The sequence below is a fragment of the Acinonyx jubatus genome, chromosome B2 (assembly GCF_027475565.1).
Source record: "Acinonyx jubatus isolate Ajub_Pintada_27869175 chromosome B2, VMU_Ajub_asm_v1.0, whole genome shotgun sequence".
Lineage (NCBI taxonomy): Eukaryota > Metazoa > Chordata > Mammalia > Carnivora > Felidae > Acinonyx > Acinonyx jubatus.
This window is the reverse complement of record NC_069385.1, coordinates 75,246,308-75,270,894: the sequence shown is the minus strand read 5'-3', so window position 1 is coordinate 75,270,894 and position 24,587 is coordinate 75,246,308. Positions and strand designations below refer to the sequence as shown.

The window sequence follows — 24,587 nt, the reverse complement described above, 5'->3', positions numbered from 1 at the left end:
TAAATGTTTGTTTGTTTATTTATTTATTTTTAATGTTTATTTATTTTTGAGACAATGTGAGAGACAGAGTGCAAGCAGCGGAGGGGCAGACAGAGGGAGGCACAGAATCTGAAACAGGCTCCAGGCTCTGAGCTCTCAGCCCAGAGCCGGACACGGGGCTTGAACTCACGAACCGTGAGATCACGACCTGAGCTGAAACTGGACACTTAACTGACTGAGCTAACCAGGCACCCCAATGTTTATTTTTGAGAGAGAGAGAGATTGGGGGGGGGGGGGGGAGAGAGAGAGACAATGAATCTGAAGCAGGCTCCAGGCTCTGAGCAAGTGTTCAGCACAGAGCCCAATGTGGGGCTCGAACCCACAAACTGTGAGATCATGACCTGAGCTGAAGTCAAATGCTCAACTGACTGAGCTACCCACACACCCCAAAAAATGATAGGATTTTATTCAAAGCAGATATTTAGTGACTCACTGTTGCTATAAACAAATTTATCAGTTGCTTATTTGACTATATGAACATTTATTCATGGAAACAGTATGGAAAAGCATAAAAATCTAAAGCACTTATGACACAACTGAACTAAAGTAAAAAACAAAAAACCAAATAAACAAAATACCCCACTGGCCTAAATCTGGGATTAGGAAAGGTTATTCTTTACTTATCAGGCCCAGAGCTGCCTGAAAAACAGATTAAGCAATACTAAAAAATTATAAATTATATATAGGAAAATTTATAGGATAAATTTCAATTTTTTCTAGGAAAGAATGCAATTCTTTCCAAATAGCTTTATTTTTATTATCACATTGACAACTAAAAACACAAGGTTTCAATCTGGAAGCATTCAGACACAGCTGCCCATCATTCAATAAGCATTTGTCCAGTGCTTGCTATGCTCACTCTGCTCCTTAACCACGTTGCAAAGAAGTAATCTTATATCAGTTCTCAAGGAGTTACCAGGCACTGTCTGATTAGTGCTTTCTTGATATTCAATACTGGCACATGGTATATAAGTTATGGAGGAGTTGGAAGTGAGAGCAGGAAATTTCCTGAGAGGCTCTAGGAGATATTTTGTGGAAGAGGTAGCACTTGAAACATGAACGAGCAAAATGTAGTAAAGACCTTCAGCAACTAAGGCCCACACAGAAGTCTTGTAATGGTGATGGCACTTGAGAAGCCACATGGAGTAAGTTAGTCGTGATACTTCAGGAAGCTGGGATTCAGTGGAGGGCAGAGTAACTCAAATACAGGGATATTTAAGAATATTAATGGTTTTTAAGCAAAATGATTAGGGGAGACAGAAACTAAAATCAGGGAGATTAGGGTGGGATGCTGTAGTAAAGCAAGTAAGGCTGCACTACAGTAAGGTAGAAAGTGAAAGGAGACCTATTTATAAGGAAGCACCCCCATAAACTGTGAGCCCAAGAAATAAAGGAAGTAAAAGCTGGACTTGACAACTGAAAAAATATGGTGCTAGATGGAGATGGGGAAGCTGTGAGGGGAGCTAGTTTATAGGTAAAAAAAGGAATAAAATTTGAGATACTACTGAGTCCAAGAGGAATAATCCAAAAAACCCCAGTAGATTTAACATCTGAGCTCAGGGAAGAAAACAGCCTTGAAAAGTAAATCGGGTTCGTGGTTCATAGAAGCCATAAGAATACATGAATTTAGCAATGGATAAAGAACAGAGAATAAACAGAAAGTTGAAAATAAACCCTGGTAGAAGTCTGGTTTTTGTGGAAGGAGAATGAAGAGTCAGGAGTCGGTTAAAGGTACAGGAGAGGCGTACTAGTCATGGAGGTTATGGGAGGAAACCATTTCAAGAAAGAACAATGTCAAGGAGAATGAAAATGGAGAAAACACCACTGGACCAGGAAAGAGCACTGCTGAGAGATCACATTTAAAAGAGTGCTGAGGATAAGAGTCCCGGTTAAGAGGAAGTGAGTTGCAAATAAGACACTACTTGTGGAAAAGTGTTCCTGACAGAAAGATGAGTAGAGACTTGGTTTGATGATGGACAAAAAGATCTGAGCATGTTAGAAGGCTCAGAGGAAAGACAGTACCTGGTGATTCTGAGAAGGAATGAGCACAAAAGTTCTTTAAGGCATGAATGGATGTGATCACTAGATTAACTTTAAGAGTTATTTTGGAAAAGAGGACCTTTCCTCTTAGAATGTCAGCTAGTTTTAATAATAGCAGTTTTCTGCAGTCTGCCCATGGCAGTCATAAATGATGACATTCATTTATAAGAAGGCCCAGCGGGTCAGCTTATTAACACCATCTGGAAAACTGCAGAAAGACAAGATCAGTCAGCCCAAGCACATGGTTTGGGCTGACACAGAGATTCAGGCTTATCAGGATCTGGCCTTCAACAGGTAGAGGATCCTACTCTGAAAGAGATCTATGCTTAGCAATGCAATACAACTTCATAAAATTTGGTGATGAATTCAGTTGAGGGTAAAATTGATAATCTAGAGGAAATCTATCTCATAATTTTTGCATTTTTATCTTTTTATATCCCCATATATTTATTTACAAATTCACATTTTACCTTTTCATGGAATTTTCAAATTGGGTCACTGCTGCTTCAGATTTCATCTTCAGCTCATTCCTCTCCACAATTAATCTCTCCAGTTCATTTTTCAATCTGCAGTTTTCTTGTAAAACCTCTGAAACATGGGAATCAGTAAAAGTGTGTGGTTGGTAACGCTTGCCATCCAGGGTTCCAGGGAATGCGTTAGCACTTCCTTTACCTGAATGCAAACCACCTTTCTTCCCCCTTTTTGCAGTCACTTCCTCTCTACCCTTAGAGTTCTGATTAGACAGCATCATCCTTCTCTCCTTCTGGAGCCTCTCCACAGTTTTTGAAAGGTCTTGTATTTCTCTCCCCTTCGCAGCCAGCTCCTCGTTGAGTCGCACCAGTTTAGCTTTAGCATGAGCCTGTTCTACCTGGAGTTCTATAGACTGGAAATCGTTACCATCTTTATCGCTTTTCTTGAGTTCCAATTCAGCATTCTGATGTTTAAGAATGTCTATTTCAGCTTCAAGGTTTCTTACAGTGATTTGATGGGCTTCCTTGATGTCGTCGAGCTCCTTCTCTAGTGCTTCAACCCTGGAGGAGCTGTCAGGCTGGTTCTGGGGTGCTTCCTTCAATTTGCAGGCAAGTAGCTGCTCCTGCTCCTCTAGTCTCTGTTCATACTGGATCTGCAGAAAGGAATCCATGTAACGTCAAACCACTGCTAAGCATGTCACTTGTTCCCAAAGCCCAGCATTCTACTAGGTCCTACCTATTCCTTCATTCAGGCATTCATTACATGTTCTGATGCTTCTAGCTCTGTTCCCTGAGTCAGTCCAATGGGCTGAAGTCCTAATCTTTAAAGAGCATAACGTTATATGTTCTCAATATGTTGTATAATTTCATAATTAACATGTTGCTTTATAAACATTATATAACATGTTTCTGTACACCCCAAAACTTATTTTAAGTATCACAATCAAACCTATTATTGTGTACCTTTCTCTATGCAAACTGACGAACTATACTCTGAGGATAAACAGGGAAAGATATCGGGGGCGCTGAAATCTTTAAGAGATAGCCCGTTTTCAACTTGCTAGTATCAATTTAGGAATCTCATAGGGAGTAAGTCAGCTTGGATTTGTCACACTGCAGCTTTATTATTATAAACAAAATAACCTAAGCAGGTTACTCTGCAAAGGGGGCACAACAGTGTTCATTCATTCAATGAATATTTATTGAGCTACCACTGTGTGCCAGGCACTGTACCAGATTCTAGAGATAAAGAAGGCCAGCTCATGCCTTCAAACAGTTTATAGCCTGGTCAGGAGAGTGATGGAAAATTTCAGTGCCCTATGATAACTGTGATAATGGGCCTATGAATATGGTGCAAAGAGGACGAGGCTCCCCGTGTGCCTGAGAGAAGGGGGAAGAGTGAATAGAGGGAGCACATTTAGGTTTGGGCTTGAGAGAGGAATGTAAATTTGGGGATAAGTGGAAGCAGGGACATTACGGAAGTAGGAAGAACACCTGCAAAGGCAATCTAATGCTTGGTGTGTACTGGGAACCAGAATGAAAGGAAGAAGTGATAAAGAGTGAGCAGAGACAGGAATGGGACGGGCTAAGGAAGCACAAAAAGAGAAAAATCAGGGTGAAGAGATTTAGATATATAAAAATCAGGTAGAGGGTTGGAATTCTAGCCTCTATGTGGTCACTGGAATGTTAATATTAGCTGTAATTACTATAATCACTTATTGAATGTTTGCTATACTCCACATAAGGCCGTGGGGCTTTACATATATTTTGCCACTCAATCCTCCCAATATCCTATGAATTAAGGATTAACTAATTAAAATATTTTAACATCTACTCTGTGTCTTGAATGACGGAACACAATGGTGAGTAAAAGCAGAACAGTTCCAGCCATCACGAAGTCCAGAAGCTAGATGGGGAGAGAGATCACTCATGATCCAATCGAAACAGCTGTGAACATGGTAGAGACAATGGAGAAGTGCATGGAAAGTGCCTGTAAGATAATTTGTCTACCAGGGAGTCCACGAAGGTTTCACTGGGGTAGCAGTGCTTGGATTAAGAGCTAAAGGGCAGGAACATCTCAACTGAAAGAGGTGGGCAGAGCATACCAGTCAGAGGTAAGTGTACAAACTTCTGTGGCTGCAGGAAACATGGCAAGTAGGAGAAACACATATGACTGGATGAGAAAGCACAGTGTGAGAACACACTGGACAGCAAGAGGGGTGTGGCTATACATGGATTTATAGGTCATTTATTTAACCTAAGAGGAACAGGAAGTTATTGAGGGATATAAATAAAGGTAGGGGTGTGTGTGTGTGTGTGTGTGTGTGTGTGTGTATGTATGTGTATAAGACACAGATATGAAAATATAATTTTGGCTTTAGCATCAAGAGCTGATTAGAGGATGGAGTGATGTGGGTACGTGTAAACTAGTCAGGAGATTACAATAGTTATCCAGGTCATTGTTTCTTAATGATGGCAGCCGAGTAACACGGTGATGAAAAGGAACAGAGGAAGTGAAAGAAATTCAGGAGAAAAAGTGACATACTTGGCAATAAGTCAGTTGTAGATAACAACTCCTCTTACATATGAGGAGACAGAGGCTCAGAGGGTAAAGTAACTGGCGTAAAGTCTGGCCTGGGGACTGGAGGTTGGTCTGACCCTAGAAAGCCTGTGTGTTTTCCATCATGCCACAGTCTCCTATGGATAGGAGGCAGTCTGCTAAAGGTGGTGTGGGGGTCACATGAACCTGATGGAAGGAGGTCTGTGGTGAGTGTTTAGGGGAATGGAAGAAACTGATCAGTCACAGCAAGAGGACTGCCAAGTAGCACCGAGCAAATTCCCAGGATCAGACACCTAGACACCCGTGACAGCTCTCCTCTCTCAACTATGCCACCTCCTCACAAACACAGATCTGTGTGAGAGGAGAAGCAGAGGAAGAGATGGGTGAGCTGGAGCAGAAGGTAAAGGAGGTAAGTATGGTTGAAAAGAGGGTAGTTAAAAGAGAAGTACGCCTTGGAATTTAGGACAGGAGAACAAAGAAAACCAGGTAGGGGGCTGAGAGATTTGAAAGAGTATGAAATAAAGTAAAGCCAACTTCCTTGACATGACCTTAAGTTAGCTAGCAGGCCAATGTACTTCCAGGTTTTCAACCTTTTACTGTTTCTGGAATCTAATATTCTATCATCTGTTGCTTCTCTCAAGATAGAAATCTGTGGCCTGTGGATTTGAGGCCTCTGTCACTCACCAGCAATAGCACCTCAGGCAAGAAGTTAAATTGTGAACATCCGTTCCCTCATCTGTGAAGCAGAGTAGCAATATCTGTTTCTCACTGGTGATTGGAAAGATGATGCAGGATGAACTAAAATGTTCGTGAAAGCATCTAGCAAGAATTACTGCAGAAATTGTGTGCTAAACAAATTTTTAAAAGTAAATTAAATATCACATCTTCTTTCATACTTGGTCATCCTACTACTTGTATTTTCTGATTCATTCCTCACAAAGGATTAAAAAACTCAGAAAGTAAGACATTTTCAACCAACATTGCCCTGCTCCCTGCTCTACTCCAAAGATACTCTTCTGTCTCATTTCCTCCCCCTTGTCTAGGGAAATTTCAAGAAAGTATTTTTTTTTTTTTAATGTTTATTTGAGAGAGAGAGAGCACGTGCACAAACAGGGATAGGAGAGGCAGAGAGAGAGAGAGAGAGAATCCCAAGCAGGCTCCACACCACAGTGCAAGATCCCAACATGGGGCTTGATCTCATGAACCTTGAGATCATGACTTGAGCCAAAATCAAGAAAGGGCTGCTTAACCGACTGAACCACCCAGGCATCCCTCAAAAAAGTATTTTCACCCATGGTAACTAAAAAACAATTTTATACTGAATATACACCAGACATGTTTTACCTTGCCTTTTCATAGCTTAATTACCACTAATTCTAGCATCACTGAGAGGAACACTGTGCTTGATTTTCTAAACTTGAAATAAAAAGAAAAGTAGATAAAGGAGAGCAAAAAAGATAGGATGGGTCTAGGTTTCTTTTGCATCTACTGACATGCATGGTAAAGGTTTTACAGGGAAGGATGTTTAAAATTATTTGTTAAAATGAGACCTAAGAAGTGCCCAGCTCCCACAATACTGAAACCTTGAGATCTGAGCCCCATGTCCATGGCTAGATGGCACCCACCTTCATCTTCTGGAACTGTTGTTCCATGGTACGAAGGCTTTTCTTTGCTTCTTCATCTTTGCCCTCCAAATCAGCCTCTAGTTTTTTTATCCTTTTCTCCATAAAGTCCACTGTATTTCTATCTACTGTATCACCAGCTGCTGATGCAGCCAGTATTAAAGCAGGTAAAGAATTGGGATATCTTCTCTTTAGAATTCCTTCCATTTCCTTAACCTATTAAAATATTTTTGCATATACGTAAGATCACAAATATATTAAAATTAAGCAGTTTCATGTATAAATTGAGATTATGCTCTATGAGTCATGTCTAGATTTCAAAGAGATGTTTATATCACATCACAAGACTGAATCATATGCACAGAAACACAGATTAATTTCAAATTTTGCATCCCTAGATCATTTGATTTTAAAACCCTATAGTTTAATGTCTAATTTAGTACTGGTTACTGGTTAATTTACAGAAATCCTCTTACATTTATCCGAAACAGATCTTGGGACTTTCTACTGTACTAGTAATAACCAATCTTTCTGAAGAGAAAGCTTTTTCCCTTCCCTTTTTCCCACAGACTCCCTTTGATGATTGTATTTATACTATCTATTGATTGAAAAATGACATCTGCATATGAATGTACAGAATTTGTACAATAAACACACAGCTTCCTAAGCACCTGCCCCTATGTGCAACAATCTCCACCCTACCCCAACCCTCCTACAAATGTCCCCCTCCAACTGAAGTTTATTTTTTTAAGGTTTTTAATGTTTATTTATTTTTTAATTTTTTTATTTTTTAAACTTTACATCCAAATTAGTTAGCATATAGTGCAACAATGATTTCAGGAGTAGATTCCTTAGTGTCCCTTACCCATTTAGCCCATCCCCCCTCCCACCAGCCCTCCAGTAACCTTCAGTTTGTTCTCCATATTTATGAGTCTCATAAGTCCTCATATGAGTGAAGTCATACGATTTTTGTCTTTCCCTGACTAATTTCACTTAGCATAATACCCTCCAGTTCCATCCACATCGTTGCAAATGGCAAGATTTCATTCTTTTTGATTGCCAAGTAACACTTCATTGTATGTATATATACCACATCTTCTTTATCCATTCATCCATCGATGGACATTTGGGCTCTTTCCATACTTTGGTTATTGTTGATAGTGCTGCTATAAACATGGGGGTGCATGTGTCCCTTCGAAACAGCACACCTGTATCCCGTGGATAAATGCCTAGTAGTGTAATTGCTGGGTTGTAGGGTAGTTCTATTTTTAGTTTTTTGAGGAACCTCCATACTGTTTTCCAGAGTGGATGCACCAGCTTGCATTCCCACCAGCAGAGTAAAAGGGTTATCCTTCTCCGCATCCTCGCCAACATCTGTTGTTGCCTGAGTTGTTAATGTTAGTCATTCTGACAGGTGTGAGGTGGTATCTCATTGTGGTTTTGATTTGTACTTCCCTGATGATGAGTGATGTTGAGCATTTTTTCATGTGTCGGTTGGCCATCTGGAAGTCTTCTTTGGAGAAGTGTCAATTCATGTCTTTTGCCCATTTCTTCACTGGATTATTTGTTTTTTGGGTGTTGAGTTTGGTAAGTTCTTTATAGATTTTGGATACTACCCTTTTATCTGCTATGTCATTTGCAAATATCTTCTCCCATTGTGTCGGTTGCCTTTTAGTTTTGCTGATTGTTTCCTTCCCTGTGCACAAGTTTTTTATTTTGATGAGGTCCCAGTAGTTCATTTTTGCTTTTGTTTCCCTTGCCTCTGGAGATATGTTGAGTAAGGAGTTGCTGTGGCCAAGATCAAAGAGGTTTTTGTCTGCTTTCTCCTTGAGGATTTTGATGGCTTCCTGTCTTACATTGAGGTCTTTCATTCATGTTGAGTTTATTTTTGTGTCTGGTGTAAGAAAGTGGTCCAGGTTCATTCTTCTGCATGTCGCTGTCCAGTTTTCCCAGCACCACTTGCTGAAGAGACGGTCTTTATTCCATTGGATATTCTTTCCTGCTTTGTCAAAGATTAGTTGGCCATACATTTGTGGGTCTATTTCTGGGTTCTCTATTCTGTTCCATTGATCTGAGTGTCTGTTCTTGTGCCAGTACCATACTGTCTTGATGATTACAGCTTTGTAGTATAGCTTGAAGTCTGGGATTATGATGCCTCCTGCTTTGGTTTTCTTTTTCAAGATCGCTTTGGCTATTCAGGGTCTTTTCTGGTTCCATACAAATTTTAGAATTGTTTGTTCTAGCTCTGTGAAGAATGCTGGTGTTACTTTGATAGGGATTGCATTGAATATGTAGATTGCTTTGGGCAGTATTGACATTTTAACAATATTTGTTCTTCCTATCCAGGAGCCTGGAATCTTTTTCTAATTTTTGTGTCTTCTTCAATTTCTTTCATAAGCTTTCTATAAGTTTTCAGTGTGTAGATTTTTCACCTCTTTGGTTAGATTTATTCCTAGGTATTTTACAGTTTTTTGTGCAACTGTAAATGGGATCGATTCCTTGATTTCTCTTTCTGTTGCTTCATTGTTGGTGTATAGGAATGCAATCAAGTTCTGTGCATTGATTTTATATCCTGCAACTTTGCTGAATTCATGAATCAATTCTAGCAGTCTTTTGATGGAATCTTTTGCATTTTCCATATAGAGTATCATGTCATCTGCAAAGAGTGAAAGTTTGACCTCCTCCTGGCCAATCTGGATGCCTTTTATTTCTTTGTGTTGTCTCATTGCAGAGGCTAAGACTTCCAATACTATGTTGAATAACAGTGGTGAGAGCGGACATCCCTGTCTTGTTCCTGACCTTAGGGGGAAAGCTCTCAATTTTTCCCCATTGAGGATGATATTAGCATTGGGTCATTCATATATGGCTTTTATGACCTCGAAGTATGCTCCTTTTATCCCTACTTTCTTGGGGTTTTTTTATCAAGAAAGGATGCTGTATTTTGTCAAATGCTTTCTCTGCATCAATTGAGAGGATCATATGGTTCTCGCCCTTTCTTTTATTGATGTGATGAATCACATTAATTGTTTTGCAGATATTGAACCAGCCCAGCATCCCAGGTATAAATCCCACTTGGTCGTGGTGAATAATTTTTTAAATGTATTTTTGGATCCAGTTGGCTAATATCTTGTTGAGGATTTTTGCATCCATGTTCATCAGGGAAACTGGTCTATAGTTCTCCTTTTTAGTGTGGTCTCTGTCTGGTTTTGGAATCAAGGTAATGCTGGCTTCATAGAAAGAGTTTGGAAGTTTTCCTTCCATTTCTATTTTTTGGAACAGTTTCAAGAGAATAGGTGTTAACTCTTCCTTAAATGTTTGGTAGAATTCGCCTGGAAAGCCATCTGGCCCTGGACTCTTGTTTTTTGGCAGATTTTTGATTACTAATTCAATTTCCTTCCTGGTTATGGGTCTGTTCAAATTTTCTATTTCTTCCTGTTTCAGTTTTGGTAGTGTATATGTTTCTAGGAATTTGTCCATTTCTTCCAGATTACCCATTTTATTGGCATATAATTGCTCATAATATTCTCTTATTATTGCTTTTATTTCTGTTGTGTTGGTATTGTTTATTTTTTGAGAGAGAGACAGAGAGATAGAGCACGAGCAGGGGAGGACAGGGAGAGAGAGAGACACAGAATCTGAAGCAGGCTCCAGGCTCTGAGCTGTCAGCACAGAGCCCGAAACGGGGCTCAAACTCACAAACTGTGAGATCATGACCTGAGCCGAAGTCAGACGTCTAACCGACTGAGGCACCAAGGCGCCCCAAGTTTAATCTATTTTTAAAATTACAGTTACTTCTTTCAATTAGAAAGCAAGGAGGGTTAGATGATATTTAATGAAGTCTTCACAAAACACTACTTTTCATTTAGTCTATTAAGCAATAACATATTTTATGGTCTTTTTGTGAGAAAGAACCATACCAGGGTCTACAGAAATTAAAGCTTGATATTATATATGTACATATGTTTATACCTGTTTTTGTTAAATTACAGTTTAGATGTGTTTGAAAAACATATATTAAAATACTAAATTCTTTATTGAATAGTTTTCTACCTCTGAACATACAATAAAATAAAATAGCACCTGAGAGGCAGTCTAGTGCACTGGTTAGAGCTTGTTTGGAGTTCAGATTGTGCCACCAGCTTTATGACCTGTGTCTACTCCTCAATCTACATTTCTTTTGCCTCACTGGTAAAATGGGAATGACAATACCAATTTCATGGCATTGGCACACTTAAGTGAGGATCAAATGACATTTACCTTGGTAAAGTGCTTAGCAGAACACCCAGTATACAGTGAGGGCTTGATAATGTTGGCTTTTATTATGATCTGGTCTCAAAAACTACCCCCACTAAGGCAAGATGCATTGCTGGTACTTAAAATCCTATATATAACTTGAATATTGTTCATGTTAGGCATTGAATATTGTTCATCATTTGCAACATTTATAGTAAATATTTCCAGTCATGAAGACTGCTTGCACTTTCATATATGCACCATAAATTGAAATATATCCAGATACAAATATTGATAACTTCAATTGTGACATTTTCAAAGTTTTGCTTTCTCCGGTATTAAATATCTAGTTATTTGAAGTAGATCTAAGCATACAAAGGTACATACATACACATATACAAAATGTATACTGAAAAGAGAAGAACTAGATTTTTAAAAAATGAATGTTTTTAAGAGACTTTTAAATATAGAGAAAAAACGGAGGGTTGTTGGAGAGGTTATGGGTGGGTGGATGGGCTAAATGGGCAACAGGAATTAAGGAAGACAGTTGGGATGAGCACTTGGTGTTATATGTAGGTGATGAATCACTGGATTCTACTCCTGAAATCATTATTGCACTATATGCTAACTTGAATGTAAAAATAAAAGAAAAAAAAAAAGAATGTTTTAACATATTTATAATTAATGCATTCATTTAAAATTTTAAGAAATATTTCAACCTAATTTTGATATCTTGAAGTACTTATTACATTTTTGGGGAAAATTAGATTTTACTTTATATTTTCTTTAATGTTGCTTTTTAATATTTTTCTTCGGTCATTGATATGAGTAAATGCTGGTCACTGATACCAGTGTGGCTGTCATACACAAAAGTAACTGCTTTTTCAAAAATTCTCATTGGAAATTAAACTATGGAATATTCCATTAAATAAAAGTATGAATTAAAAAATGCACATAATCTGAAATTTTCATTATAACAGGCATCTAATTAATTGGCCCCATTTTTAATTATGAACTTTTAGAAAATGAGATATTTTATTCTAGAATTAACCTATTTCAGAATATGGCTCCAAAATGATTCTGAATACACTTGATATACCTTTACTTTAAAATATATATTAAGGTTTAGGGGCACCTGGGTGGCTCAGTCGGTTAAGCCTCTGACTTTGGCTCAGGTCATGATCTCACAGTTTGTGACTTTGAGCCCCTTGTCAGGCTCTGTGCTGACGGCATAGAGCCTGCTTGGGATTCTCTCTTCCTCCCTTTCTGCCCCTCCCCACTCTCTCTCTTTCTTCTTCTCTCTCTCAAAAATAAATAAACATTAAAACAATAAATATATAGTAAGGTTTAAAATCATTAGGATGGAAATGTTCATGGGAACAGAGTAAGATCCGAAATGTACACACAGTAAACTATACAAAATATTATTAATAAACAATATTTTAGAAAGATATAGTCTAAAATGGTAAGCCAATACATTTTTTAACAAAAGCATCTTTTTATTTTATTTTTTTTATTTTTTTAATTTTTTAATGTTTATTTATTTTTGACAGAGAGAGAGAGAGAGAGAGCGAGCATGAGCAGGGGACGGGCAGAGAGAGAGGGGGGACACAGAATCCAAAGCAGGTTCCAGGCTCTGAGCTGTCAGCGCAGAGCCCGACCCGGGGCTCAAACTCACAGACTGCGAGATCATGACCTGAGCTGAAGTCGGTCGCTCAACCGACTGAGCCACCCAGGCGCCCCTATTTTTTTTATTTTTGAGAGAGTGTGAGTGGGGGACGGGCAGAAAGAGAGGGAGACACAGGATCTGAAGCAGGCTCCAGGGTCTGAGCTGTCAGCACAGAGCCTGACACGGGGCTCGAACTCACAAACCGTGAGATCATGACCTGAGCCGAAGTTTGTATTTAACCAACTGAGCCACCCAGGCACCCCTTAATGAAAGCATTAATAAAAGAGGAAAGTAACTTATATTCAGTGCTATATTTCTAGTCAATATGATTTACCATTTCAAGTCTTAATTTTGCTTTTAAGCATGCTTCATTTGTTTTCACTCTGATACATTTAGTTCTGCATTCATTTATTAATTCCCAGATATGGCGCTGCACTGGAGATACAGAAGGCAAACAAGATAAGCCAGATCCTTGCTTTAACAGCACTTGTACTCCAATGGAGGAGAGAAACTAATAAAGTAAATCAACAAGTAAATAAAATAACTTTCTAAATTATTTCTCTTAAAGTCATCAAATAGGGAAGTAGTTGCTTTGGTCTTTTCTCTCTCACAATTCTGGATGGCTTCGTCTACATTAGCTAATCTAAATCAAAAGCACTGAAAAATAGGCAAGCAATCCTGTACTATACTTATTTCAGAATACTTCTAACTCTTTAAAATACCTCTGTCCTATTCCTCTCCTGGCTACTAAGCCAAGTTACCGACCATACCTTTTACTATAAGAACAGGTCCTGTAAAAGTAACAAAAGCTAATTTTTTAGTTTTCCTTCTCTCAGAAAACTGGGGTAATATTGAGCCCAGTGATGACCTCACAGTTTTGGGTTTGTGATGGAATAATAACTGTATATTTAAGTGTCATGACTTGACTATAGAATTATGCTCCCTTATGCACAGGGCTGGAAATCCTTCTTTCGTTTGAATAATTGAGTTATGAATACAAATGCTAAATTACAGAGTTTTAAAAACAAAAGGAAAAAGTTAATATTCCACCCCACATATAACTACTTTAATGAAAAAAATCTTTATCCTAATAAGCATTACAACATAATTTTTGAAAAGGTCTCCCAGCTACACTGACCATAAAATGAATACTTCTAAGCTTGACGGTGAGCAAGAACTCAAAATGACGGAGCTTTTTGGAAGGCTAAATGTTCCATTTATTTCCAGGGTGTTTGCAACACTTCTCAAGCACTTCTAACATGTTCCCAATTTAAAAGTCTCCTTTCCTGTACTCCTCTCTCACCAAACTTTTATGAGGAGAAGGAATCCTAATTCTATACCCAGAGTTTTAAAATTCTGCTTCCTTCTTTCTAGATGTCTAATAGAGCTGGAATGAAAATAACCTTTCATCCATAGGTCTACCATCAAATGAGGCACAGCAGCCTAAAAATTCTTCATGTATAAAGCCACAGGTTGTACAAAATGATGTTGTTTACTACTTTTATGGCTGTCACTTTAAATATTATATATAAAGAATATTTAGAGGGCAGTTCTATATTAAAATAAATGAATAAAAGTATGAATTTTCAGGTTGACTATGTTTTTTAGGAACTACTGAAATAGCAGAAAACAAAAATTCTCTGTATAAAAAATGCCCTAATGAAAATTTACCCTGAACACATACTTGTCGCTCTAGGTCTTGAATTTTTTTGGCATCAGCTGCTTTCTCTTTTAAACGTATCTTCTGCTGAATACATGGATTTCCAGATTCAGCTTTCAGTTTCTCAACCTGTCAATAAGTAAAGAACCTGTTAAGCATATTTCAAACATACCAGAGAAACACCAGGAAAGAAGCATAATGGTAGGTCATTCATTCATTTATTAATTCCCAGATAGGGTGCTGCGCTGGAGACACGAAGGGCAAACAAGATAAGCCAGGTCCCCACTTTAACAGGGCTTGCACTCTGATGGAGGAGACACATGATAAGCTAATAAAGTAAATCAACAAGTAAATAAAATAACTTCAGAGAGTGACAAATGCTATGAAGAAAATAAAACAGGGGCGCCTGGGTGGCTCAGTCGGTTAAGCATCCAACTCTTGATTTCTGCTCAGGTCATAATCTCAGGTTCATGAGACTGAGCTCTGCGATGGGCTCTGTGCTGGTAGTGTGAAGCCTGCTTGGGATTCTCTCTCTCCCTCCCTCTCTGCTCTTCCCATTTGTGCACATGCCTGCATGTGCATGCTCTCTCTCTCTTAAAATAAACAAACACTTAAAAAAAAGAAGAAAATAGAGTGAAAGGGTCAGAAGAGGGCAGGATTGGTAGCTCCATTAGATTACAAGATCAGGAAAGGTCTTTCTAAGGAGTAGAATTTGGAGCTGAGACTTGAATGAGGAGTGAGACATGGAAGAACATAGGCCAGAGTAATCAAGTGAAGGCAACCGGTGGAACAAGCTTGGCATGTTCAAGAATCAGAGAGAGTTTTGATGTGGCTGCAGGACAGTGACTTGTGGAGTGTGATACAGATGAGGCTGGAGAGACAGGCAGGCAGGGTTTAGACATACAGGGACCTGACAGGTTGTGATAAGGAGCTTGGATTTATTCTCAGTCTATTCTAAAACAGACTACACATCTGTGAGCAAACCCAAACCATCTATTTTAATTGGCAGAGTTTATAGTACTGATTTAATCACACTTACAAGGCTAAGAAGAACTAATTGTTGAATGGGGTACATCTACAGAAATACATTCTCAAATGATCTTATTACCGCAAGTTTGAGCTTCTCAATTTCTTCATTTGCTTCTTTAAGCCGAAATGCATCTTTATCCAGAAGTTCCTGATTTTCAGCATACCATTGTAATCTTTTTTGCAGGCGACTGATTTCTTGTTTATGTGTTTCTTCTAAAATTTTTATTTCATATAATTTTTCACCTATAGGATGAAACTCCTATAAGATGAACTCCTGAACTTGATTATAATTTCCCAAAATATGGAAATAAATTACATAGAAACCAATGCCAATCTAATGAAAGCATTATGAAAAAATAATAGGCAAAAAAAAAATTAGTCTTTGCAAGGCAGTATCCAGTTTAATCTGTTAATAAAGAGAGATGAACATTGTGTTCATAGTCCAACTCCTCATAGTCCAACTCCTCAAATTCATAGCAAAGTTGGCTGTGTATAATTTTTTTTTGATAAATCAATTGTTTTCCCACTGACTTCCATTATAAAAGCAAAGTCATTTCCATGGGACAATAAATGTTGGATCCAAGAGATAATAAACATGAAGAATTCCTATAACTATATTAATAAATTGCAATGGGAAACATTAGAGAGTGCTTACCATACAGGATTTCATTTAACACAACAAACATATGATGGGTATTGTTATTATTACTCTATTTTACAGATGAGGAGACTAAATATAATTTTCTTACAAACAGGTGGTGTATATCTCACAGTGAAGATCATGGTATCACAGTGGAGAGATCTTACAAGGACTCTTCGGATCTACTTTTCTAGTCCTGTGTTCTGTCATCCTAAACTCCAATCCACAGGTGCACTCGATATATGCTCATGAAGCAAGCACACTCCAACAACCTCCCTTCATTCCTTCACTTCTGAGTCTTTCAACCTGTCAGGACCTGGCTCAAATGCTACTCTTCCCTGAAATCCCTATTTAGTACCATGTCTCATGTTATTTGTATTTTTTTTTTATATTAAACTTTTCTGCATTCTTATTTTCCCTTGTTTTCCCTGATGGGGAATGTCACATTTATCCTTGTGTTTTCTATAAACATAGGTGTAGTGTTATTTGTTCATTTGGCAAATACTTAAGCGCCTTTCTTTCAGAGCCAGGGATAAAAAGGCAGACCATACCCTCAGGAAGGTCACAGACATGAAAATGAGTAGACATAATATGCCACAAATTCAAAACAATCCTTGATATTCTCTGATCCTGCAATTAGTCCTGCCAAAACCAACTAACCCACCTATTAATAACTTTTTTTAAAGTTTCTAAAACTACAATATACTTCAAGAAGTAGGATTTTGATTCCTTGAGTAGTAATAGCAACTGCTATTACTTAAATTCAAGATTAAAACAGTTACGAGTATAAAGGTAAACTGTTTAAGCTCAGCATTTTACCTGTGGCATAAGCAATCTGATCTTTGGCTTGGTCTCTCTCTTTCTTCATTTTTTCCAAGTCTACTTCAAGAGCTTGTTTGTCTTGCTTCAGTCTTTTGATGTCTTCCAATAAACAGTTTTTTTCTTTCTTGATATTCATAGAATTACAAAAGCAAATTATTTCTGGATGCATGAAGTTGTGGCATAGGCTCTGTTTCACCCCACCTATCATAAATACTCATACATATTTTTTATAAATACATATATACAATAAATATCCTATTAGTTTCAGGTGTGCATCATGGTGATTTGTTATTTTTATACATTATGAAATAATCCCCACAATAAGTCGAGGATCTGTCCTAAGTTATGATGTGTCATCACACAAAATTATTACAATACTATTGGCTATATCCCCTATGCTGTATATTATATCCATGTGTCTTATTTTATAACTAGTAGTTTATACCTCTTAATCCCCTTTACCTATTTCACCTGCCCTCCAATCTCCCCACCACTGCTTCTGGTAACCAACAGTTTGTTCCCTGTACCTATGAGTCTCGTTTATGTCACATATAAATGAAATCATATGGTATTTGTTTTCTTCTTATTTCACTTAGCACAATACCCTCTAGATCCATCCATGCTGTCACAAATGACAAGATCTCATCCTTTTTTATGGCTGAGTAATGTCCAGTGTGTTTATCTATCACTGGATGCTTACATTGCTTCCATATCTTGGGTATTTTATGCTGGAAGGAACATAGGGGTGATTATCTCTTCAGATTGATGTTTCTGTCTTCTTTGGATTAATACCCAGAAGTGGAATTACTGTATCATACAGTTCTATTTTTGATTTTTTGAGAATCCTTCATTCTGTTTTCTATATTGGCTGCACCAATTTACATTCCCACCAACAGTATATGAGGGTTCCCTTTTCTCCACAACCCCACCAACACTTGTTATTTTTTGTCTTTTTGACAACAGTGAACCTTACAGGTGTGAGGTGATATCTCACTGTGGTTTTGACTTGCATTTCCCTGATGATTAGAGATGTTCAGCATACTTTCATGTGTCTGCTGGTCATTTCTATATCTTTGGAAAAATGTCTACTCAAGTCCTCTGGCTGTTATTAATCATGTTGTGTTTTTGGTATTAATTTGTATAAATCCTTCATACATTTTGGATATTAATATCTTATCAGATGTATCACTTACGAGTATCTTCTTCCATTCTGTAGACTGCCTTTTCATTTTGTTTATGGCTTCCTTCACTGTGCAAAAGCTTTTTAGTTTGATATATTCCCATTTGTTTTAGATTTTGTTGGCTTTGCCTGAGGCGACTGGTTTGAAAAAAAAGCTAAGATCAATGTCCAAGAGCTTATTGTCTATGGTTTCTTTTGGGAGTTTTATGGTCTCAGGTCCTATATTCAAGTCTTTACTCCATTTTGAATTTATTTTTATATATGGTATAAGACAGTAGTCCACTTTCATTCTTTGGTATGTATCTGTCCAATTTTCCCAATACTATTTATTGAACAGATTATCCTTTCTCTATTTTACATTCTTGCCTCCTCTGTCTTGGATTGACCACATATGTGTGGATACTTCCATGAACTCTCTATTCAAGAGAGGAATTGTTTTAAAGAGATGGTGAGTTTTTCTCCTCTGTCTGAAATTCTCTGGTGGCTCCCATTCCTCTCAGGATAAATCCAGAGTCCTTACCATGATATTCAGTGTCATGTAACCCAGCCCTGCCCATGCCTCTGAGCATATCTACTATAAATCTTCCTCTTCCCACTCCAGTCCAGCATCAGAGACTTCTAGCTGTTATTTGAACATAACCAGCACACTCTCACTCCAAGGTGTTTGCACTTACTGCTTCCTCTGCCTTTAGTGTTCTGCTCCCAGATAGCCAGGTGGCTCACTCTTTTACTTCATCAGGATTTCTGCCCAAATGAAACCCCAGGAGGATCTTTCCTGATTACTTTTTCTAAAACAAAAACTTTCATCCTAACCCCCAAGTATGTTGCTTTATTTTCTTGTCACAGAACTCATCACTACCACCTGACTTACGTTTACTTGAAAGCAGAGATTTTACTCATTTTTGCATGAAAAAAACACATAAAAAAATGCTTGGCACATAAAAAAGGTTGACTGAATGCTAAATATGCCTTACATTCAACACTACTCTCAACAGCCCCCATTCATCTCGATACAATCATACTTAATCCTTCAAAGCACAGTTCAAATGAGGCTATTCCTGATAATCCCTTCCTCTGTGCCCCCATAAACTTGTGTTGTACCTCTAGTATAGTATTTATTACTGTGTCATATGATATTGATTTGTGTACATACCTCTTCTTGTTATTAGGCTGAGAACTCTATGGAGACTAAGACTGACTTACTACTAATACCTGTATACTTTACGGCACTAACCACACAGCTGGTACTCAATAAATGTTTATTGGACTGAACTCATAACTGCTAAAAAAAAAAAGTTCTTGGAGTCACAGAAGTACACTTGGTGTACTTAAGTTTCAAAATAAAACAAATTCTGTATCTCCCTATTTTATAATCCCAAATGCAGTCTTGTGAAGAAAATAAATCCATTCATTAAAGCACTGTATAATCCTGGTTTCTAACTGCATCACAGATTTAATGGCATAATTTCATTGTTCAATCTTCTTTGTGACCCTCTGTAGATGTCTTTTCAGGAGAGCACTGAGTTTCAAGTATTTGAATGCTCAGGCATCTTTCTGCAACTACCTTCTGTTTAATTAGTTCAATCATTTAGAAATGCTCTCCAGTGGAGTGTACTAAATGGACTTACAGAGTTTTAGCAAAGGAACTTTAAACATCTTGAGTTCAGTTAAACATTTGACACTTAAACAAATGATACTTCATGCTTGCATCCTTCCAGGGACTGACACTTCTCACCCTGAAGAAGGCCAGTAATGTCCCAGGTCAACCCTGTGGGCACAGGATTTGTGGCTGGCAAGTACTTTAATTCTCTTGTAAATTACAATGCAGACATTCAGAGAGGGTCTTTGCCTGCCTCTCTGGCCTTGTCCTTACTCACCCACTTCTGTCTCAGAGGTCTCTGACTCTGGAAAGTAACAAGCCCCTTCCTGATGCAAGGTTTATGCTTTTCTCCTGGTTGGGAGGCTCCATCTTTGTCCAGTGGCTGCTGCTTCTCTTTAGCTCTCAACTCTGACAAAACTTTTTCAGAGTGTCTCCTAGAGCACTATTGACTGGTGCCTTACTCTCTGCCCCACGCACCCTTATTCTCTATTTTAATATTCTTCAAAGCACAAATTTCTATGTATATTTCTTCATTTGTTATCTTACTGTCTGTCTTCCCTGCTGGAATACATGTCCTAGTGAGCAAGGTTTGTGCCTGTCTTGTTTACCTATTGTATTTACAATGCCAGAATGAGTGCCTGGCATGTGGCAGGTCCTTCATAAAGGACGACTCAGTGAGTAAGTTGTGGTCAGCTTCATTCTTCTTCCTACCTTGGGATACTAAAAAGAAAGAGCTCAGAACCTTTGCTTTTACTATGCTTCTATCTATGCTTTATAGAGAACCAACTCAATAATTGCTATTAATTTTTAAGGTACGAATTAGACTTTACACAAGTATACTCAATGTGAATATTATAGATTTATCCCAGTATGAAATTTTGCTCTAAAACCATCTAAACCCAGAATACCATAGCAAATGAAAATAAAAGGTGTATTTACATTCAATCTTACAATATTTTCAGAAATAAAAAAATCCTCAAAGTTTTTACTATTATCTTAAACTAACACTCTTTTTTTTTTGGTTGTTAATTTCTTTTTAGGTTTTTCCTGCCTTTGGTAGTTTCACCATCAGGGGCCTAGATGGTGATTTTTACTTTATCCTGAGCAGGAATCACTGGGTTTCCTAAATTTGAGAATTCATCTTTTTTTTTTATTATTTCTGGGAAATTCTCAGCCATAATATATTTAAATATATTTTAGCATTTCATATATCTGATATTCTCCATTTTTAGTCTATTTATATGCTTATCCAATAATTCTATTGAGGTTCAAAAACTGCTGTTTATTAAATCATTGTGCGATTGTGGATAGTTTCTCCGTGTTTTCGTAATTTTGCATTGCGAGCATATCATCAGCAGGTTTTTATCTGTAGAAATACTGTGTAAGCTGGGTTAAGGTTGTATACTTCTAAGAGCTTTCTGCATTTGTTTCTTCTAGACACACTGAAGGTTTTCACTGACTCAGGACCACATTATATGGTTTGGTTTTGTTTTTTTTCAGTCTGAGCATTACTAACCCTTGCAGGTAGTGTCAATTCAAATACTATAACACAAATGAAGGCAGATGGATGACATTATATTGACCAATCAAGTTAAGACAGAAACTTCTTACAAGAAAAGCTTCTTGACATCTTAGCCCCTTGTGAAGGTGGGTGGATCTTTTTCCTAGTCCACTGTTATACTGAAAGACATGGCTCTTTGAAATCTGAGTGTCCTGTCTCCACTTTGCTGTTAAAGCTCAAGCCCATGGCTACTGAACTACTGGTGTAGCAGCTTACTGACCAGTTTGTATCCCTTCTCATTTCTGGCCCCTAGAGAATTCTTACTTTCTTGAGAGCTGTTACATTATGCATTTATAAGATGTTTATTATATTTTATCCAGCATTTTCTGATGTTTTTAGTGGCAGTTTTAGTTTCCTATCTTCAGAAAAATATTTTCAAAACAGCACTTTTAAAAAGTTGCTAATAACAGTTTAAATAAAGCTAATGTTAGGCTTGAAACCTTACCACATTTTTCCAAGCCTTCATAAAACACAGCAATAATAATTTCTCTTTTACCTTCCTAATTTTTGAGGCCTACTGACAAGGGAGTTAGGGGGAGTCCAACCATTCATTCCTTCTTCTAACCTATCTGCCTAACTATCTACCTATCTAATCATGCTATACATGCATACATGTGCCTGAAGAAAGTACCCTAATGGATTCATATTTGCAGCTGCATTTTATATACTTCAAAAACCTGTTAAACATCAGTTATTAACCTAGGGTATGTGTAGATTTCTATATAACAAAACTTTATATAGTTTCTTGTTAAAAAGTGGTACATAATTGGAATTTTTCTAATTCACATATCATTCATATAGATTTAGTTTCATAATATAGTTCTCAATGGGAGGGAGTGGGGAGAATTAACTGCCCTTCCACAGGGTACAAGTTTGGAAATGTGGCAGTGCTTTTGATTCTTATAATCACTGGTGGGTGCTATGAGTATGTATTTTCTGGGGACAGGGATGATAAAAATCATGCAACACATGGAATTGTTCTGCTTAAAACAGAATTAACCTGACAAAATTCCCAAATGTCTCCCATTAATAAATACTGCTTTAGAAAATTGTAAGCCACCATATGGCTAACAGACACATGAAAAGATGCTCAACACTGCTCATCATCAGGGAAATACAAATCAAAAGTACACTGAGATACCACCTCACACCGGTCAGAGTGGCTAAAATTAACAACTCAGGAAACAACAGACGTTGACGAGGATGCAGAGAAAGGGGAACTATTTTGCACTGCTGGTGGGAATGCAAACTGGTGCAGCCACTCTGGAAAACAGTGTGGAGGTTCCTCAAAAAATTAAAAATAGAATTACCCTATGACCCAGAAATAGCACTACTAGAAATTTATCCAAAGGATACAGGAGTGCTGATTCACAGGGGCACACTGTACCCCAATGGTTATAGCAGTACTATCAACAATAGCCAAATTATGGAAAGAGCCCAAATGAATGGACAAAGAAGCTGTGGTATGTATGTGTGTGTGTGTGTGTGTGTGTGTGTGTGTATATATATATACACACACACACACACACACACACACACACACACACACAATGAAATACTACTTTGGCAATAAAAAAGAATGAAATCTTGCCATTTGCTACAACGTGGATGGAACTGGAGGGTATTATGCTACATGAAATAAGTCAATCAGAGAAAGACAGATATCATAGGTTTTTACTCATAAGTGGAAGTTGAGAAACTTAACAGAAGACCATGGGGTAATGGAAAGAAAAAAAATATATAGTTACAAACAGAGAGGGAGGCAAACCATAAGAGACTCTTAAATATAGACAACAAACTGAGGGTAGAAGGGAGTTTGGGGGCGGGGGGGTAAGATGCAGGGAAAATGGGTGATGGGCATTGAAGAGAGCACTTGCTGGGATGAATGCTCGGTGTTATACGTAAGTGATGAATTACAGGAATCTAATCCCGAAGCCGTGAGTACACCGTATACACTGTATATTAGCTAACTTGACAATGAATTATATATAAAAAATAAATAAAATAAAACCTAAGAAAAGAAAATTGTAAGCTATATCCTTTATAATACAATTAAATAAAAATAAGAAAAAAACGTTACAAAGCAGCTGTTTCATTTTGCATCTGCATTAGGTACGTGAGATGCAAACATTTGTAGATAGTCTCAGCCTTCCATAAATGCACAGTCCATTGAAGAAGGGTAAAAAGCCAACTAACATTTTAAGGTGAATAATCATCTTTAAATTATTTTCCTATTTTAGCTGTACATTTCCAATAAGGAATTTGTTTGTTTGAAATAAAGTGTACATGCCCTAAGTAAGGTTATGCCTCCAATACGGCTCCATGTGATGAATGCTAGATGAGAAGCTGGGTTATAAAGAGGATGCTATCTAAAACCAGTATTGTGTCATTTTTTATATATGAAGGTCACATGTATAATAAATGCTAATTTTAGGTATGCCTTAATTTTTAAATGGCATGAAATTTATAAATAAATTTTATCTATTCATAAATTTAAAAAATAGACTTTTTTAACATATGGAAATTTTTATAATAATCTAGTAGGTAAAATCCTTATGAAATTTACCTGTGCCATCCGTAGCTCTGATAACAGATCTGTAAAATTCTGGGTTTTGGTGGGTTCTGAATCTTCAACTATTTCAGATAGGAAACGACTTTTGTGCATCTGTTCTCTGATTTAGTTTGAAAATAAAAAAAATTTTTTTTTAACAAAGTACTCCTTTCAATGAAAAATATACAATTCTTAAAATTTAAAAAAACCTGATGGACATTGGAACTATCTGAGCCACTGAAGAGAAAAAGTTTATTTACTCTAAAGTTTAAAGTATTAAAATGCTAATATACTTTGAGATGTCGGATTAATTTAAAAGAATTGAAACCCCAACACCTTGCTTTATTTATAAAATAAAAAATATTTTCTCCTAATTCTCAGAGGCAAAAACCCTATGTCCCAGAAAGATGTGCTGCATGTTTCCTCTGGTAATGTGCCCTCCTTGCCACATCATTCTAGACTCCTTTCTAAGAAACACAAATCATACACATGGAGACTGACAAAACCAAATAGTCTATTATCTAAAGTTAGAATAAATTTTTGTTTTTCCAGAAATATTATACAAGGAATTTAGGAATCTATAGAAGATCATATAATCCTAATGCAGTGAAGACACCATGTATTTCATTGTGAAAATTCATTTAAAATTTCAATTTGGGATCGGGGAATAGATCTCTTTTAAAAGCCAGGCAGTAGAAGAAGTGGTATTTTAAAATACTTTTACTGAAGCATTTGGAAAGAAATCAGATATAATGCTTTCATATATCAGAACTGTGCATTTTATCACACCTGGCTTCGGGTCATACATTCATGGCCTAAGAAGTTTCTTCTAATAGCAGTCCTTTCTGAGTAACTAGGTGTTTATATGAAGTGACACAAAACCATTAGTCATTTCCTAAAAGAAGACAGTA

The 24,587-nt window shown here is 37.3% G+C and overlaps 1 protein-coding gene across 4 annotated transcripts in view; it reads right to left on the bottom strand.

The window, feature by feature from the left end:
* The window catches only part of CEP162 (centrosomal protein 162), a 113,720-nt gene that overhangs the window by 30,410 nt on the left and 58,723 nt on the right, over positions 1–24,587 (bottom strand). For 2 of the 4 annotated variants that reach the window (XM_015066728.3, XM_053222499.1), the window contains 6 exons: positions 23,692–23,797; positions 16,782–16,908; positions 15,402–15,565; positions 14,318–14,422; positions 6,735–6,947; positions 2,550–3,202 (listed from right to left, as the gene is read on the bottom strand). In XM_015066728.3, the coding sequence (XP_014922214.1) occupies positions 2,550–3,202; positions 6,735–6,947; positions 14,318–14,422; positions 15,402–15,565; positions 16,782–16,908; positions 23,692–23,797 (1,368 nt within the window). The remainder of the gene's footprint in view (positions 1–2,549; positions 3,203–6,734; positions 6,948–14,317; positions 14,423–15,401; positions 15,566–16,781; positions 16,909–23,691; positions 23,798–24,587) is intronic. The other 2 variants (XM_027057314.2, XM_027057316.2) reach the window with 2 other exon arrangements.